The sequence below is a fragment of the Heliconius melpomene genome, chromosome 1 (assembly GCF_056956725.1).
Source record: "Heliconius melpomene rosina isolate 202511_hmr_F chromosome 1, ASM5695672v1, whole genome shotgun sequence".
Lineage (NCBI taxonomy): Eukaryota > Metazoa > Arthropoda > Insecta > Lepidoptera > Nymphalidae > Heliconius > Heliconius melpomene.
Window position 1 is genome coordinate 4,465,737 of NC_140389.1, and position 16,954 is coordinate 4,482,690.

At 30.9% G+C, this 16,954-nt stretch overlaps 2 protein-coding genes across 5 annotated transcripts; both read right to left on the reverse strand.

Annotated features, from left to right (window-relative positions):
* Positions 1-81: 81 nt before the first annotated feature.
* On the reverse strand, positions 82-11,979 carry Spred (Sprouty-related protein with EVH-1 domain). 4 transcript variants are annotated; one of them, XM_085189270.1, is made up of 12 exons: positions 11,822-11,979; positions 8,889-9,001; positions 8,553-8,647; positions 7,643-7,808; positions 6,209-6,264; positions 5,720-5,855; positions 5,535-5,611; positions 4,261-4,357; positions 3,763-3,850; positions 3,552-3,663; positions 3,044-3,135; positions 82-2,814 (listed from the first exon to the last, which is right to left on the reverse strand). In XM_085189270.1, the coding sequence occupies exons 1-12, from the start codon at positions 11,839-11,841 to the stop codon at positions 2,685-2,687; spliced, it is 1,182 nt and encodes a 393-aa protein (XP_085045396.1). In that variant the 5' UTR covers positions 11,842-11,979; the 3' UTR covers positions 82-2,684. The 4 variants fall into 4 exon arrangements, with proteins under 4 accessions (XP_085045396.1, XP_085045380.1, XP_085045388.1 ...); XM_085189254.1 differs by having other exon boundaries at positions 6,209-6,303; XM_085189262.1 differs by having other exon boundaries at positions 8,889-9,004.
* A 1,072-nt stretch (positions 11,980-13,051) lies between these two features.
* LOC146541021 (delta(3,5)-Delta(2,4)-dienoyl-CoA isomerase, mitochondrial) lies at positions 13,052-16,849 on the reverse strand. Its single transcript, XM_085189282.1, has 9 exons — positions 16,641-16,849; positions 16,249-16,387; positions 15,881-15,969; positions 15,036-15,139; positions 14,660-14,763; positions 14,169-14,256; positions 13,946-14,058; positions 13,677-13,803; positions 13,052-13,361 (listed from the first exon to the last, which is right to left on the reverse strand). The coding sequence occupies exons 1-9, from the start codon at positions 16,693-16,695 to the stop codon at positions 13,266-13,268; spliced, it is 915 nt and encodes a 304-aa protein (XP_085045408.1). The 5' UTR covers positions 16,696-16,849; the 3' UTR covers positions 13,052-13,265.
* Positions 16,850-16,954: the final 105 nt, after the last annotated feature.

Here is a 16,954-nt window from a genome sequence, read left to right on the forward strand (position 1 = left end):
CTACGAGCCCAAATAAATCAATCCCACAATTTTTAACACATTGTGTGCTCAATGGCAAAAAATTAAATAAAACCAACAAAATAATTTCATTACGATTATTTATTTATATTTCAATACATTTATCATTTAAAGTTTCACATTCTGTTGCTGTGTCCACATACATACATAAACTTTGGTTTTTAAATGGATCTTACACAATATTATACTCGTAGAACACTAAGACTCGTATTTATAAGCCATTCTCAAATCTGAGATCGATCTTGAGATGCCATTTTAATTAATAAATTACAATATATGAATAAAAGCGTCATATGAAGGTCAATATCAGAGTTGAGTGGTTTATAAATACGGGCCTAAAACACTGATACTTAAATTCTTATATTAGCCTACAGTAATTAAAAAGTCTCTTTAAATTTCTAATTAGCGAAACAGTAAATGAATCAGACATATTGAAAAAACTGTTAAAATTAGTTTAAAAATGTTAATATTTTTTCAAATTTTAATGCAGAGTAACGATTTGAATTTGATTTGGGTTTATGTTGTGAGATATTGCACTCTGGAATAATATTTTTATTTTAGAACAGTTTTCGATCCTGGCCTTCATTATGATTATACCAAAATGGTATTAACATAGCGAAGCAACATACAAAATCTACTAAAATTTTCGTAAGTGAGCCCTTTACCTTACAAAAACAGTGAAGATTTAGTATGTATGTAAATAATTGTAATATTTTTAATATATACTTTAAAAATCTGTCAAATCGGTTAAAAGAATCGAGAGTGCAAAATCAAACTCAAAACCAAAAACAAATTCACTTCTTAGTCACAAAATTTACAAATGTTTGGTCATTTTATAAAAAATAGAGAATTAAAAAAAGGTTTTTTATTTTAAAAAAATAAGGACTAGATTAAAAAAACTGATGTTAGTTCTACACTTACAATCTAATAATACATATAATTTCACATAATAATTATGATAAAATTTTTCAACATAGTAACACTAATTAAATATGATTATAGTTGTTAAAAGTGACATTACATTTAATTTCCATTATATATTTATATATATATATATATATAAATAAATATGTATATATAAATAAAAAAGTTTTCTTTTAAATAAACACGCTACCCGTAATAAGATAATAAATAGAAAGAAAATGCAATATTTTGTACGAAGTGTTATAATATCTAGTGAATATTGTAAAATAAATATAGTTATAATTTATAAAAAACTATAACAATTTCGAGAACCTGTAATACTGACCATACTTATTATAAATAGATAAAACAACGAGTTATGTAGCATTCGGGTAACTTCGAAAATTCGTATGGCAACATTCAACTAGTAGATACCCTAAGATATCTTTGTACCTGAACCAACCTACCTGAAATACGACTGTATTTGGTACGTCAATTTTTTTAAATTTAATTTTACTATGTATCCCGCATACAGCATGATAGGCAGCCTAGTGTTTAGATACTTCATTCCCATTAAGATATTACTGTTCTCTACTTTCTGCCGAAAATCAGAGGCAATGCAGGTTAAGTGATGGAATTTAAACCCGCATTTTGTCTCGTTACCAGAGTGGGGAACAGAAAAAATCATTATTCAGAGAAATAAATATCCCAAGAGGGAATCGAACCCACAAACGTCGCGTATACGGTTGCACGCTTGTGCTCCTGCGTCACGATAGTCTTACGCTTTATATAAAGGTAATTATTAGAAATAGCCGATTTTGGAGTTGCCCGCATGCATCTTATAAATATATATTCAAATAATTTACACCAACAATGCAAAGATATGTTTTATGTAAATAACTCATCAAAGAGAGAACAATTAATAAAATTTTGGACAATTTAACTCATTTCCATATACAATATAAATATAACAAGTTTTTTTTTTAAAAAAAGGAACATGGAAGACCAAAATTTTAAAAGTCAAATATGAAAATTGTGTAATCTTTCTTAAAGATATGGCACGATACACAAACCGTGGCGAATTGAAAACCGCATTATATACTTGTATTACACAGAAACACTGATTAACCTATGGAATATCTTTTAATATAATATTTGTATAAAAAATGTGAATTATCACTAATTATGAGAAACGATAAAAAAATTAATTTAAGTCATAAATAATCCAGTGTTGCCATGTAAATATTAAATAGAGAAATAGCAAATAATATTCATTGTTTACAAATGGCAACACGATAGAATAAATATTTAAAACATCATTAGATTAATTAATATTTCAAATTTCAAACATAAAATAAACTGTTAGAAAGAATTATCAGATCAATTTTAATACTTTATAAAAACACAAGTGCATATATAATGCAACTTGTACATACATTTCAATATTATATCATAAAAATACAATACACAATAGAATGCCGTTAATACATTTCTTTTAAGTAAAGTCCTTTATTCGTTCCGTTTCTCAAATACTAATTTCACTTTTTAAATTCAAAAACCGTCACTTTAAATCGTCAGTTCTGTTGTAAACCACTTCATAACATTGCACTTGCACAGTTCACTACACAGTTTACACATTCTTTACATCTGTTTAAAAATATTTACGATCATTTACAGGTATTTGTGCACGTTTTCACGTATTTATGCGTATATGTACACATTTATGCGTTTTATTTAAGCCCATTATGTGTATTTATACATATTTATTTGTGTATTGGAGCGTGCACGCCACCGGCTAGGTGGGCTGCTCGGGCTGCTCTATGGGCACACTTCAATGGCAAGTAGCACCACAGGCAAGGTACTAGAAAACTGAGGAGTGTTATGCCGACCCACCTGTAAAATATGATAAGATAAACATTAGTAATGCCAGATTCCCCCAGCTTACCCTGCTATATAAGGGACACAGAGTGGATTTCATTCCCTCTCAGGGAAATAAATATATTTAACAATTACTTTCATTTCCCCAATCTGGTAAAAATAAATAGTACATTAACACTAGGTTCCTCTGCCAACACTGCGAAAGAAAAATATATTTAAAATACCAATAATAAAATAACATTACCGTTTAGCGCAATTCTCATCCGGAGGTCCACATGTACAGGGATGCATTGCAAAGTCGCCCTCCGAGTCCGACATACAGTGGTATAGCATACACTGAAATAAATAAATATTAAAAAATGATATCTATACTAATATTATAAAGCAGAAGCTAATCTCAAAAAGTTTTGGTCCAAATCGAAAATATATTTAGTAATAGTGAAAATTGTTGCAAAAAGACTTTCTAAATTAAAAGTTTCTAGGAACGTGATAATTCTTATTTATGCCCTTTTGTCCAAACGCGACGACTAACGAATAAGGCGAAGCCGTAAATAAAGGTAGTACTAGACTAAGTAACATAGAGGCTAATACTTAATACTACTACTGCTACTAATACAGCAGTCATCATCATACAGTAAAGTGAAACAAACGAACGAACGTATCTTAACACTAGGTTCCCAGGTTCCCTCTGCCTACCCTGCAAAAAACAACATGAAGCTAAAATTGAAAGACAAAAAAATATATTAAAATACCTGAGCACACTTGATGCAGCTAACACAATCTATGCACGACTTGAAGCAGTCCGGTGCAAATTGACAGGCGCCCGCGCGATTCGCACTCTCTAAATACCACTCGTGGCAATGCCTGGAAAGGAATATAATAAGAAGTTAATATTTAACTATCAAACTCTTAATTAGGCACCCCGCTATATGCGGGATACAGCGTGAAGCTAGCAATAATAACCTGCATTTAACCCGTGCCTGGAATACCTCAGCCGGTTTCTTATCTGGTAGCGGTGGAGGACCGCTGCACGTGCATTTCTTTATTGACCCTGAAAATACAAAATATGTAATATATAATTAAGTATTTTTTTTGTAATAATATATATATAGTGTATACATATAGTGAGAGAAAGTTGAAAGCGAGGATCCTACAAACAAAGGATACGAAAATATTTTAACAAGATTTTTTTCTCAAATGGAAGATCAAATCCAGGACCAATGCGCCGTACAGTATTGTTATCACATCACTGCAACTTTTTTAACATTTAATACTAGGAATCCGCGGTCCCAAATATAGTGGGATATAAGGTAAACACAAAAAATATTACAAGTTGAAATAAATAAATATAATATCCAATTTATTCTATAATTTAAGTTATAAATCCCTAAATGAAAGAATCCCATTCTATAATTTAAGTTATAAAACCCTTAAAATTCTATAAAAACACTCAAAACTGACCAGAATCCCGTTTCAGCAACGGCGGCCTCGTATTGGAGTTGGGTGACGATCGCTCCGAGCTGATTGCGCCCACTTGCGGGTATGTGTAGTCGTGCACCTGTAATTATGTATTTTACCCTATGAATCTAAGAAAAAAACTATAAATGTACAATTGAACTATAAATAAATATTATATGGACCGTTTATTTTGAAAGTGGTGTAAGTCCATTTTTGAGAAAAATGAGCTATCACGTAATTCACGCTTAATTTAATGTATTTTTTTTATATATAACTAGTCCGTGTTTAATTTCTCAAAAAAAACCCATGTTTTGAACAACTTAAAATCGGTCGGTAAATGAAATTGCATAATCATCGACATATTAACCTTTAATTTTCTCGAAACAAAAGAAAATGGACTTACACCACTCTCAAAATAAACGGTCCATATAAATCTAAGAAAAACATTACAATTTTTTTGTTTTTTGTTTTTATGTTTTCTATAACTTAATGTACTTAGGGGTTGTCCATTAATCACGTGATCTTTTTTTAGCATTTTTTAACCCACCCTCCCCCATTGGTGATACGTAGTGAGGTTTAAGACCACCACCCCTCCCCCTTCTCAACATCACGTGTATTTTTAGTACCTACAACGAATCTTAAAATTTTCTGAATATTATCTTAATTTAAATACAGGTATAAACTATAATCTTATTTTATTCTGAAATTAAGGACCATAATAAAAATGTCTACACCAGGTTGCAAGTTTTTTTTTATTGCCATAACAATAATAATAAACGAAGAGTTTAATCATAGGAAAAACATGTATTGTACTAGTACATAAATATATTTAATGTATATTGTCCTCGGACCACGGATTAGCAAGACATTCTTCAACACTAACAACTGGATAAGCATCTTGCAGGTCAGTTGCTGGCACTGTGCTTAATATTTGTTTAAAAATCGCGCGTTAGACGAAAAAATAAATACACGAGATATCTTACTACACCCCCCCCTCCCCCTTGTGTTATTTTCGTGATTTTTATCAAACCCCTCCCCCCCCTTTCAAGCCTCACGTGATTAATGGACAACCCCTTAGGAATGTGCAGTGGTCACATAAGCCAAATCGGGCTTAAGACCGCGAAGAATAATTAATTTTAATGTACTTTGTTATAAATAAATAAATAAAAAAAATAAAAAAATTGAAACAGAAACAGATTAAAAATCTTGACGCCGTCGTAGTTTAGTGGCACAAGCGTGCTACACTAATAAGTTCTATACTTATTCAGAATACTTACAGCTGACAGATGTACGTACGGACACCGTTCACCTTCACCATCGTCTTGCCTATCCTCATATGGAATGTTCAGTGAGTCTGAAAAATTAGAAATATTCCAGACTTGTTATAAAAAAAACTCATGGTTATATTAATACTTAAGAACTTCTTTACAATAGTATCAGAGAAAATGAAAGAATGTTTTACCATTCAAAGGATGCGTGTGATGATGTGGCAAAGTGATGGCTGACAGTATCGGCGTTTGCGTGAGCTCGTCGTGCCGCACTCGACTCGCTGTGGACTTCTCCGAACTGGAGCGCGACTCCGAGGGGAGATTGAGGCACTGTGGGATCATGTACAATTGAAAATTAATATATTTTTATTATTTTCTTATTTTTTTTATTTTAAAATTATTAATTGAGAAAAAAGTTACTTTTAGACCAATAATTGTTGCAAAGAGAATAATTGTTGAAGAGAATGATGATGAATTCATATTTATTCATAGTTATGTACATTATTCCTTTTACATTATTTAATTGTCGTTACTACTATTTATTACAGTAGCTATTAGTGTTTGCTTTAGTTTCTAATAGTTATTTATTCTCAAAAGTATTTAAGGTTAAAGATATATGTTCTGATCTGCATCTGTGATGTTTGTTTGTTACAAGTAAAAAGTTAATATAATTTTCCACTTACTTCAAATATATGATTCTCCTCGTCGTCCTCAGCCGGCTTCATTGTGCTTCTCTTGCCTTTGTATCCGTACATTGATGGCCAGGCGCCACCCAGACCTGAAAAACAAATTATATTAAATGCTAGCGTCCCGCTCGCGGCCTCGTCCGCTTGAAATACAAAATTATTTGTTTACTAATCTGAATAAAATTGATAAATACCCGCCCCAATAGTAGTTTTTATTATATATCTTTAATGTAGAGACAGTGATCATTTACAATTTTATTATATGTTTAGATATTACTGAATGGTTACTAGATAGTCATTACCATCATTAAAAATTACTACATTCATAATATATTTTGTAATACTATTTTTAATTCATGTAAAGGATAGCTAACTTAAAAAATACATTAAAAAAGTTATCTAAGTAGATAAAACTAAAACATGAAGTTTTAAGAGAATTATTTTGTAAATAAAAAATATGTATTTATAAGTGACGTCACACGTTTATACTTATGTGTAAAATAAATAAAAAATATAATTTTTAATTAGAACAAAAAAACTCTTTTAAACTTAAGTACAGTATGGTCGACGAGTCGTAGACGCCCTGAAGTTAGGCTTTCTGAACTTTTGCGCATTGTTCATTCGGGAAGAAAATAATAAAAATTAAGAAAAATCCTAAAATTAAATTTGCGCAGCCATCTACAGCTAAATTCAGAGCGGCCACGACTTGTCGACCGGACTGTATAAATGTTCACTTACCACATAAGAAAGCAGTAGCGGGAAAGCAAAAACATACATTAGATAAGTCGGCTCATCTTATTATGTGTTTTTTCTTAAATATTGATCTTATTATTAAAATAATATGACATAAAACTACTATTCTAATGAAAATAAATATATGATAAAATACTGTTTTAATAAATTTCCTATTAAGTTTTTAATTTTTTATCATACATATCATATATGTCAAAATAAAGATAGACTTTTCCTTCCCTTCCCTTTTACTAATCTCTTCGTGAAATACCAAGCCTCTTTTCGTAAAAAATATATGTAAAAAAGTATGCGCTACAAACAAATATGAGAAAAAAAACTTCACATTTATCACACGAGAATTTTTTCTTTAGTCTTCTCTATTTTAACTTTATTCACTGCAGTTTTTTTTAATATTATAGTAAAATTTTACTTCTACTATAGCTATTATTTAAAATATTTTCTAAAACCTAATTTTTTGGGACTTTTCCAAATAATTATTACAAAGAAAAATATAAGAACTTTAATAATACTACCTCAAAATATAAGAATAAGACTACCTAATTCTTCTTTCCAATTTTACGATAAAATGATTAACCCATTAATAAAATTTTAAAAATAAACAGCGACTAGTCCGTTTGTTTAAGTCATTTCCTAGCAAAAAACAATAAGAACTCATTAAAAAAAATCAAAGCAACTCACGGTACAATTCGCTGACCGCCTTCCTTACGCCCTTGTCGAAGGCCCTCGCGTCGGCCGCAGTTTGGAATGTTAGACCGAAACGTTTCTCGTCAGACACCCAGTGGTGGAACGTTGGCATTACTTTGTGATATTGGAAATCATCTTTGAGCGTACAATCGAGGACGAGCTGGAATGGCAAAAAAATCTTTTTATTAAGAACGAAGCTAATAAAACATGCACGAAAGGCATTATTAAGGACAGTTGTATCCATTAAAAAATATGTTGACATACACAGAGACCAGAGCAGGTAAATATATGTTTTCAAATATACACATATTAGTAGACACTAAATAGGAGTCAAACCTCCAATTATCAAGTGATTAATCTTCCTACATAGCGGCAGGTTAAAATAATTTAGCGCAACATATTCCTTCTTCACTGTTAAAGAATTAAACGGTACCATAACGGGGAATTGACGATAATTTGTGATGTATATAACCTACTAACCTTCTATTCATGGTCAGACGCTGCCCAACTTAGCCATGATCAAGACTATTTGGGCAAAATCAAATAAAGACTTTAGTGGCGCAGAAGCACAGCGTGTAACTGTAAGCGTGACGGTTGTGGGTTCGATTTCCACTCACTTTGGCAAAGGACAAAGGGGCGTCAAGTTCCTGTCACTCAACACGGAACGTCTCGAAATTTTTGCGAAGTGTGACAAATGTCTTAAAACTAGATTCCCTTTGCCTACCCTACTAAACGAGCAAAAAAACAAAAGCCTGTTTTTATTCATTTTTTATTTCTCAATCAATGCATTACATTTCAAGACAATACATGTCAAATATCCGAACAGAATATCATCTGTGGATGCGTCCATACTACGACCAAGTTTTGGCAATAAAGAAAGAGATACGAAATTCTACAAACTCACCACGTTATCACTGATACGCCTGCCGTGTATATAATATTCTGGCTTAGGTGTGTTCTGTGAGCACGCGGGTGCTGTGTCGATGCTTCTTTCCGGTTCTGGTAAAGCAAAAAAATAAAATTTTCATGCTCTTGCCTATCTATGCCTATCGACGTAGATAGAAAATATAGAAATAAGATACTTTTTTCTAAATAAGGCTTATTATTAATATTTAATATTTTATTACACCAACACAAAAAGACAAGATCACAATTGGCCTTATCAACACAGCTGATCTCTTCCGGGCATAGTTTTAAATAAAAGTTTGAGATATTTCTTACTGGATGAGAACCAACGTACCTCCTCGCCGGCTAACCATGACCTCGGCGAGCCCACCGCCGCCCAGCGCCATCCAGCCGCCGGTGCCTTCATCCCGACACATTACCTGCGCTCGCACGCGCACCAGGTGGGGACTGCTGTGGGTAGAGCATTAATTTTCATCATTTTTATTATTATTCTCTATGTCAAACACGCTTTATCCCGCGTGACAAGGTAGCTTAGATAAATAATGCAGATGGAATGTGGGAACCTAGTGTTTGGAACTACGTCCCCATTAAGATATTTCAGTTCCATATTTTAGGCCGAATTCAAGGGCATTGCGTGCGGAATTCAACGCCATGATTCAGAAAATATTAAATATTTCATTTTCATTATTATTTTCCTCGAGTGGGAGTCGAAACCGCAACCTGTAGCGTTTACTGTCGTACGCTAGTGCCCCTACGCCACTACTGACCTCAATGATAAATAGAAAATTACTAAATTATATTGTTTCTAGGTACTCAGATACATTACCTATATAATAATAGTTCTAGTTTTTTTTTATTTTATTTTTAGATTTTTTTTTGTCAGTTTTATGTACCTAGTTATAACGACAAAAAAATATGCCGCCTTAGAAATTAAAACTCGAGTCTACTTTACAAGTAGTTTGTCATATCCTGTCTACAAACGTTGATTAGTTAATTAAACAAGCGACTTGGATATCAAGCTGTAAGTAGGTATGTAATACTAGAAAGCCATTTGATATGGACTTTTAAAAAAGACTTATGAGAGTGGAATTTCTCTAATTTAAACATGCATATCAGGGTAGGCAGAGAGAACTTAAAAGAGAGAGAATAAAAACACCAAATCCAAACAGTCCTGCCACTATGTTAGGGACACAGTATTGTCGAAACGGGTTTAAAATTACATAAATATAAAAATATATATCAGAGCCTATTTTTGTCTTTTAAAATGACGGCCTGTTACAAAACAAGCATTTCAGAATGTTGTGTGAACTTTGACATCCTAATAGTTGAATATAGACTGCTTAATAAGTGAGTGACAGTTAAAATTCTCGTGGGAAACCGTTAATTCAAATTAAAGTAGAAGTTGGTTCTCGTTGTTTTGCTTTGATGCCATTCTCATCTTTTACTAATAATTTATAAAAAAGTATAAAAATCGCGGCGTTCGGTTCCGCCAAACGAAAAAGATGAAAAATCCAAGAAAAAAGTCTTAAACCTGAGTCCTCTGTGAAAAATTATCTATGTGCCATTCACATTATGATTATAATTTGGGGAATCGAATTCACTACAGTCTTAAATGTCACCGTTCTGGATTCGATTTCCAATCGGGACTAAGAAGTATTTGATATTTTCAATTCCTAGCTCTGGTAAAGCTCGGCGTTGAGTTTCGTCACTAAACACTTTACTTTGCTATGTTCTTGCAAAAAAATCTAATGCTAGTCGTGACGCAGAGGCACAAAGTGTGACTGTAAAACCAACTGGTTGTCGGTTCGATCCCCACTTGAGGAGAGGAAATATTTATTTAAATTTATATTTCCATTTCTTTGCTAAGGTGTCGAGGCAAAAGCGCGCTGTTGAGTTCCGCTACTTAACACGCAATGCCTCCAAATATTTGACGGAAAGTGAGGAACGGAGTGTCTAAACACTAGGAACCTAGTGTTCTCTGTTCCCCACTTTCCGCAGGGTATAGTATGAAGCTGATTTAATTTAGTTTTACTATAAAGTCCACTTTGTACAGCAGGGGACACTTATAAGTTGATAAAATAAATTCTTAAATTAAGAATAATTTACACTATCATATGTTACAATTTTTGCACAATAGCGGCTTTAGTAACAGATTTTTATAATAATGTAACTATAACATAATGTACTCTTTCTTACAAATTATAGTTTGATATTTGTTGTATGTAAAGGAAAAAAGATAACAAGTAATTAGTAAAAAGACTATTTATGTTTGTTTATAATTTTTATTGTTTAAGTATTTTAATTATTATGAGCCTTGACTATAGAATAAATTTTATGTAGAATATTTTTAATTATTATTATCTATATATAAGAAAGCATGTTTTCATTTCAACTTAATATAAAATACAAACTACTTCTAATGGTACATTATATTAAGAAGTATTTTTATTAAGAAAGGATGGTATAATTAGTTATCATTTATTATATGCAAAATACCTTTATACTATGTTATTTTTACCAATAAATTATGTGTAGTATTTGTGACATATAAATAAATATTATTTTAATAGGAAAATTCATAATATAAAATTTTTCAAATGAATAAAGAAATATTTTTAATGAATTTCAATTCATATAAATAGATTTTGCTTTCTTAGTAATGTAAGCATTTGACAAGTACATTATAAAAAAGGTGTGCCATATTTTATGTTACTTAGATAATATATAATTTTAGTTAAAATGTTTTATCGTAATATGTTCTAATATAAGAATAATTCATCATTTATTTCATATAACTTTATTAAATAAATTGTGCTAAAACTAGTTTGATACTACAATCATCAATGAATTGTTACAAAGACATATATATCCATTCATACAATTTACTTTCTTTTATAGCATACTTATAAACGTTGCAAAATTTCATATGGAATTCATTGAGAGAAACAGCTTCGTTCTGCCAGCTTCAAATGACCCCGAAAGGAGTGATGTACTTTATTGTGAATGAACGTCGACTCATTGATTATAGCTATACACAGGGTGACCTAAGGGCGGCGGTCGTACATTGAAATTTTATAAGAATCTTCACTTATATACCTTATTTTAGGCCTCAACTAAGCTGTTAAGACTAATATTAAACCTTAGTTCCTGTGATAAGTCTTATAAAACGTATATTGAGCTCGAAAAATGGCCGGGGTAAGGCCCTACCTATTCAGTGCAGGGCGAAACACGTATCGAAAAAAACTGTGTAACAAACACCCAACTTACTTTTCAGATGCCTCGGTCATGATTCGACACGTCGAATATCCTAATTTCTAACCGCCACTTCACAGATTTCACCATTTTTATAACATAAATACATCAGTTTTCACTTGCGAATCTTATTTCGGCCCTTTGTTGGGCCTCAGTGCGCTTGCGTCAAACAGTCCGGGCGGTATTCAATGAACGCAACGTGAAGCGACAGGTGGCGTGGCTGTCGTATGCTGCAAGGTCACCTCTGCCTGTGATTGGCTATTTTTAGTACAGCACAAATTTCGACCAATCAGAACGCTCGAGCTAAATAAGAGCCAATCAGATTCATTGATTCTCGTTATTACAGTATCCCTGGATTAACGCGGGATATTTAAAAAAATTTGACGTTTTTCACTGTTATTACACTTATCTCCGCTCTTTTAATAATGCAACTAGGAATCTTCGAATTAAACGTGATTTTTAGCGATTTTAACACAGTATAGTAATGTAGAATGCGGTAATAAATTAATGTAGCCGGTTTGTCAGCGTTAAAGTAGGTCAGCCCGGCCTCGAGTTCGTTACTGAATGAAGTCGCGAAGCACCCTGTTCTCTCGTTCATACCAACCATTGAAAAATAAATAGGTCAAATCATTGCAATGGCCTACTTGCAGGCTGCAGTCATATTGGACCTCCAATTCTATTTATAGAAGATCTATATTGGGACAGGTAATGCCTCCGTAAAGTAGGTTACCCTATTTACTTGTTACGTGCGATGACGTCACACCTCTGACGTCAGTTCCAAACGATTTATAATTCAATTACATATTTTAAGTTTTAGAATTTAAAGTTATTTGCTTCTGGTTTTTACAATTTTAGTATTTATTTCAATTTATAGGTATCTAATGAAAGCATGTGTTACAGTTTTGTTTATAAATATATGTATATTAAAGATAAATGTTTTAAAATTACATTTGTATACATACAATATAGAATGTATATTTCGTATGAAAAAATTACAATCGATACAACAAGGAAAAACTTAAAGATATCAAATGTAGTTATAGAAAGGCGAAATGTTTAATATGTTTAAAGGGAAGCTGGAATGCGTTATGTGCGTAGAAGAGAATAGTGCCTAGTTCGCGCGGAGGTAGCACGTTCAAATTCAGGATATTTTTTTATTGATTTAAGTAAATATAATATAATATATTATATCTATCTCCCTCTTTACCTCTTGTATCAAACAATGTTTCAATAAAAATCAAAATTATTTATAATTGTATATTACTTTAAAAAAATTCATACATATATAGTAAAAAATGTATCCAAAACCTTTAGAATATTTCTTCTTTATATAAAAAATATATAGGTATTAGGTATATTATAACAAAAATACTGTATAACAAAGTTTTTTCTTAATCTTCTAAATATATTTAACTTAATATAAATATATTTGTTTATAAAAATATGTATAGGTATTTTTTTATAAATTTTCAAATTCCGTTTTTGACTTAGTAGCTTGAGCCATGGCTGCCTTTCTTAAATCTTCACTTTGCAGCATTAATTGGTTTATTAGCTTCTGAAATTTAAAAAGATACATTTGAAGTACATTTCATGTTATTTATTATGAATATTGAAGTAAATGTTCAATATTTTTTTTAGTTTCACGCTGTATTCTGCTTCTAGCATAGGACAGAGAACACCTAGTGTTAAGACACTCCGTTTTCCTTATTTTCGAGCAATGGCTAATTGGCTAACATATTTGAAGAACTTGGAATCAGTTCCAAGTTCTTTAAATTTCTTTTCTACTATATAATTACTAAGTACTATATAATAGTTCTAAATTAGTCTTCAGATTTTATATAGATTAAAAAATATTTCCAAATATACTCACAATATGTTCGAGCCCATCTTTATTTGGTCTACTTTGTGAATAAACCAAAGATTTCTTAGTATTTTGTACCGCTACAGGACTTTTTGATGCAATTGTTTCAGCTGTATTTAGAACTTCTTGGATGGCACTGAAATAAAAAAAATACATATATTTCATACAATGCCTTGAATATTCTGCTGAAGGCAGGGAACAGGAGTGTCTTAACACTAGGTTCCCCTTGCTTCCCCGGTTATACGCGTGATACAGCGAGGACTGAAAAAAATACCCACCTTTCTCTATCTTTAAACACTTTGCTGACCAAGCCGAGATCCAAAGCCTCTTTCGCAGGTAATTTTCTTGCGGTTAAACATAACTCCCTTACCGTTGACGTGTTACCGATTACCTGTAAATTATATTTTAAAAAATATATAAATCCATTTTTCAAAACTTCTATACTAATCATATAAATTTAAAGGGTTTGTTTGTAAATAAATAATATCAAATATGAAATACCTTAGGAAGCCTCTGTAAAGTTCCAACATCGGCTGCAAGTCCTAGATCTACTTCTTTTACTTGAAACCAAGCTTCCTCTGTACAATACCTGAAGTTATATAATTTTATATTTATGTAATATAGTAAATTAGTAATTGTTTACATTATATTTTTAATAATAAATTTTTGTGGATATATGTATATCTACATTCACATTATATCTCGCTGTGCCACTGTGCGACGGCGTTACTATAAACGCAACAGTTGTGAGTTCGAATCCAATTCGAGGGAATTTATTATTTTCATTTCCTCCTACACAAGGTACAAAGCGCGACGTTGAGTTACGTCACTCAAAAAGCAATGTATCGATAATTGGATGGTGCGTACGAAACGAATTGCCTAAGCACCAAAAATTGATAAAAGAGAAAATATACAATAGCTAATAATTTGATGATATATTTATTAAAATGGCAACACTAGGTTCTCTCTGCCTTCCTTAAAAAAATCCTTACCTCACATCTGCTGCCGTGATAAGATCCACACCGGCACCGACACACGCATTATGCACTACCGCCAAAATTGGCTTATTACAATCCTCTAACGCTGTTATACCGTCCTGGAAGTATATAATTAGATATATTTTTATATATTGCTTGAATATGATTAAATTTAAAAATACTTCATAAATTTTACTATTATGTTTTTAGCTTCATGCTGTATTATAACGCGCATATAACAACGTAGGCAAAAGAAACTTAGTTAAGACACTTCGATCCCCCAATTGGGAACTGAACTCAAACAAAAGACAGAGCAAAATACAATAAAAATATACAAGATAAACACAAAAAATAAAATGATGAAGATTTTTTCTTATAATAAACAACTTACTTGACAATGACCAATTAAATTTTGAAAAACTCGCGCCTTCCTCGCAACATCGTCATATTCTTGAGCTTTTTGCTCTTCTTCCAACAAACTGTTAAAGTCGATACCTTGAATGTTATAAATATAAATTATTAATAAATAAAAAAATTATAATGTATTAATTTAGAATTATCTGTATATAGTATATTCTGTGTGTGTCTGTAATAAATTATAGTATATTCTGTATATTCCATATTTTAATTTCCATTCATTCCCCAAATTATGCATCAGAGCATGAAAATCAGTCAATCAATAATTAATACAATGTCCTGTATTATTATAAAAATTTCAATTCTACTTTTACCATATAAGTGCAGGTAGAGTCAGTTAATGAGATATTATAATTGTTTCTTTCATAGAAACTTGAATGGGTAGTCCATTCAAGTTTTTACATTAACAGTTAAACAATTATTGACTGCACTTTAATAGTTGTAAATTAACTTTTATTAATTTTTATATTTTTTTATATTCAAACTTCTTGATGTGTGTTCAACCAATCTTTCATTTAATATCTTTAATTCTTTATAATATTAATATCTGCAGATTGTATCTTTTCCTCAATAAATTAACATTATTCTTCTTGTATTAAGTAGAATTTGCCGATTAAAAAACAGTCATTAGTTCCTGAGATTAGCGTGTTTAACGAAACTAACTATTTAGGTATACAATATTAGTATAGGCAGATGATAATTAGAGAAATTTTAGTATTTTATATTCTAAAGAAAGTTCATATATATCAGATATTTGCTAATCATATTTATATTTTTTACAGTATTATAATTACTGTACAAAATTAAAAAACTACTAACCTGCAGTAAAATGTTTCCCACTACCAGTCAATAAAATAACTCTGCATTCTGAATTATCATTTAGTGAAGCAAAACAGTCACTTAGTTCCCTGAAAGTAACAAATTTATTTTTTAAGATCTAATTAATACACATATATAATTATTACAAAAAAATATTACAAAAAACTACAATATTTTTTTAACATTAAATGTTAAAAAAAATTGTAGTATTAATAATAGAAAAATAAGGAAACTTTGTCCTGTATCACTAATCCTCATCAAAGTATGAAGAGGAAACTTGATGTTAAAACTCATTGTTCCCCACATTTATTTCTAAGACAGTGCTTGTTTTGTGGTGCATTTCAACATGGCATATAAATCATACTTACTTCCACATAACTTTATTAAAAGCATTCATTTGTTTTGGACGGTTCAGTTCTACATGAAACACATTCTTCTTAGGTACAGATATTGCTAATGTTTGAAATTGAGGAATGGCTGCATTTGAAGAGTAGAGTTTTGATAAACCTGTAAATATTATGTATATTTTTATAATATTTATTTTTAACATATTGTCCCCTATTTGACTAATATTTTTTATAAAAGAGTTTGTTCGGTCCATGTGTCTTGGATGAAAAATATTAGCAAGAGAATAATGATATGTAAAAACATGCATAGGATATTGTCTAACTTAGTTATGATATACATATTTAAGAAAGTGAAGCTTACATTCTTATTGTCAATAGTATTTATTTCTATAAAAATGAAGAAAATCACTTACCGGGTGATAATTTTGTCGATCTAAGTAAAAACATAGATTTAGTTAATAGAGACATATTAAAACGCAATATTAATACTAAGTTATTAATACCTAAATAATATAATAAATAAGTATTAATGAACTAAGTCCAAAGTCTAAATAATTTAAATTTACATAAATGGCAGTGTTATACTGTTATCATTGTGACAGCAAAATCGTAAATAACAAAATGTCAAAATGATAATGACAAGTCACAGACCTGAAATAAAATTGCAGATACTAAAGTTTTAAGTAAAGATATGAACACCACAGAACATTTAAAATTGATAGGGATA

Bases quoted from the DNA above. Each gene is read 5' to 3' on its own strand.
- Spred (XM_085189244.1), bottom strand. From the start codon at position 11,841: ATGACCGAGGCATCTGAAAA. The intron at 9,005-11,821 runs GTAAGTTGGGTG...CTCTACCCACAG, and splicing joins ATGACCGAGGCATCTGAAAA to CAGTCCCCACCTGGTGCGCG. The intron at 7,809-8,552 runs GTGAGTTTGTAG...TTGCCATTCCAG, and splicing joins GGCGTATCAGTGATAACGTG to CTCGTCCTCGATTGTACGCT.
- LOC146541021 (XM_085189282.1), bottom strand. From the start codon at position 16,695: ATGTCTCTATTAACTAAATCTATGTTTTTACTTAGATCGACAAAATTA. The intron at 16,388-16,640 runs GTAAGTGATTTT...TAATATTTACAG, and splicing joins ATCGACAAAATTATCACCCG to GTTTATCAAAACTCTACTCT. The intron at 14,764-15,035 runs GTAAGTTGTTTA...ATATACTTCCAG, and splicing joins ATTTAATTGGTCATTGTCAA to GACGGTATAACAGCGTTAGA.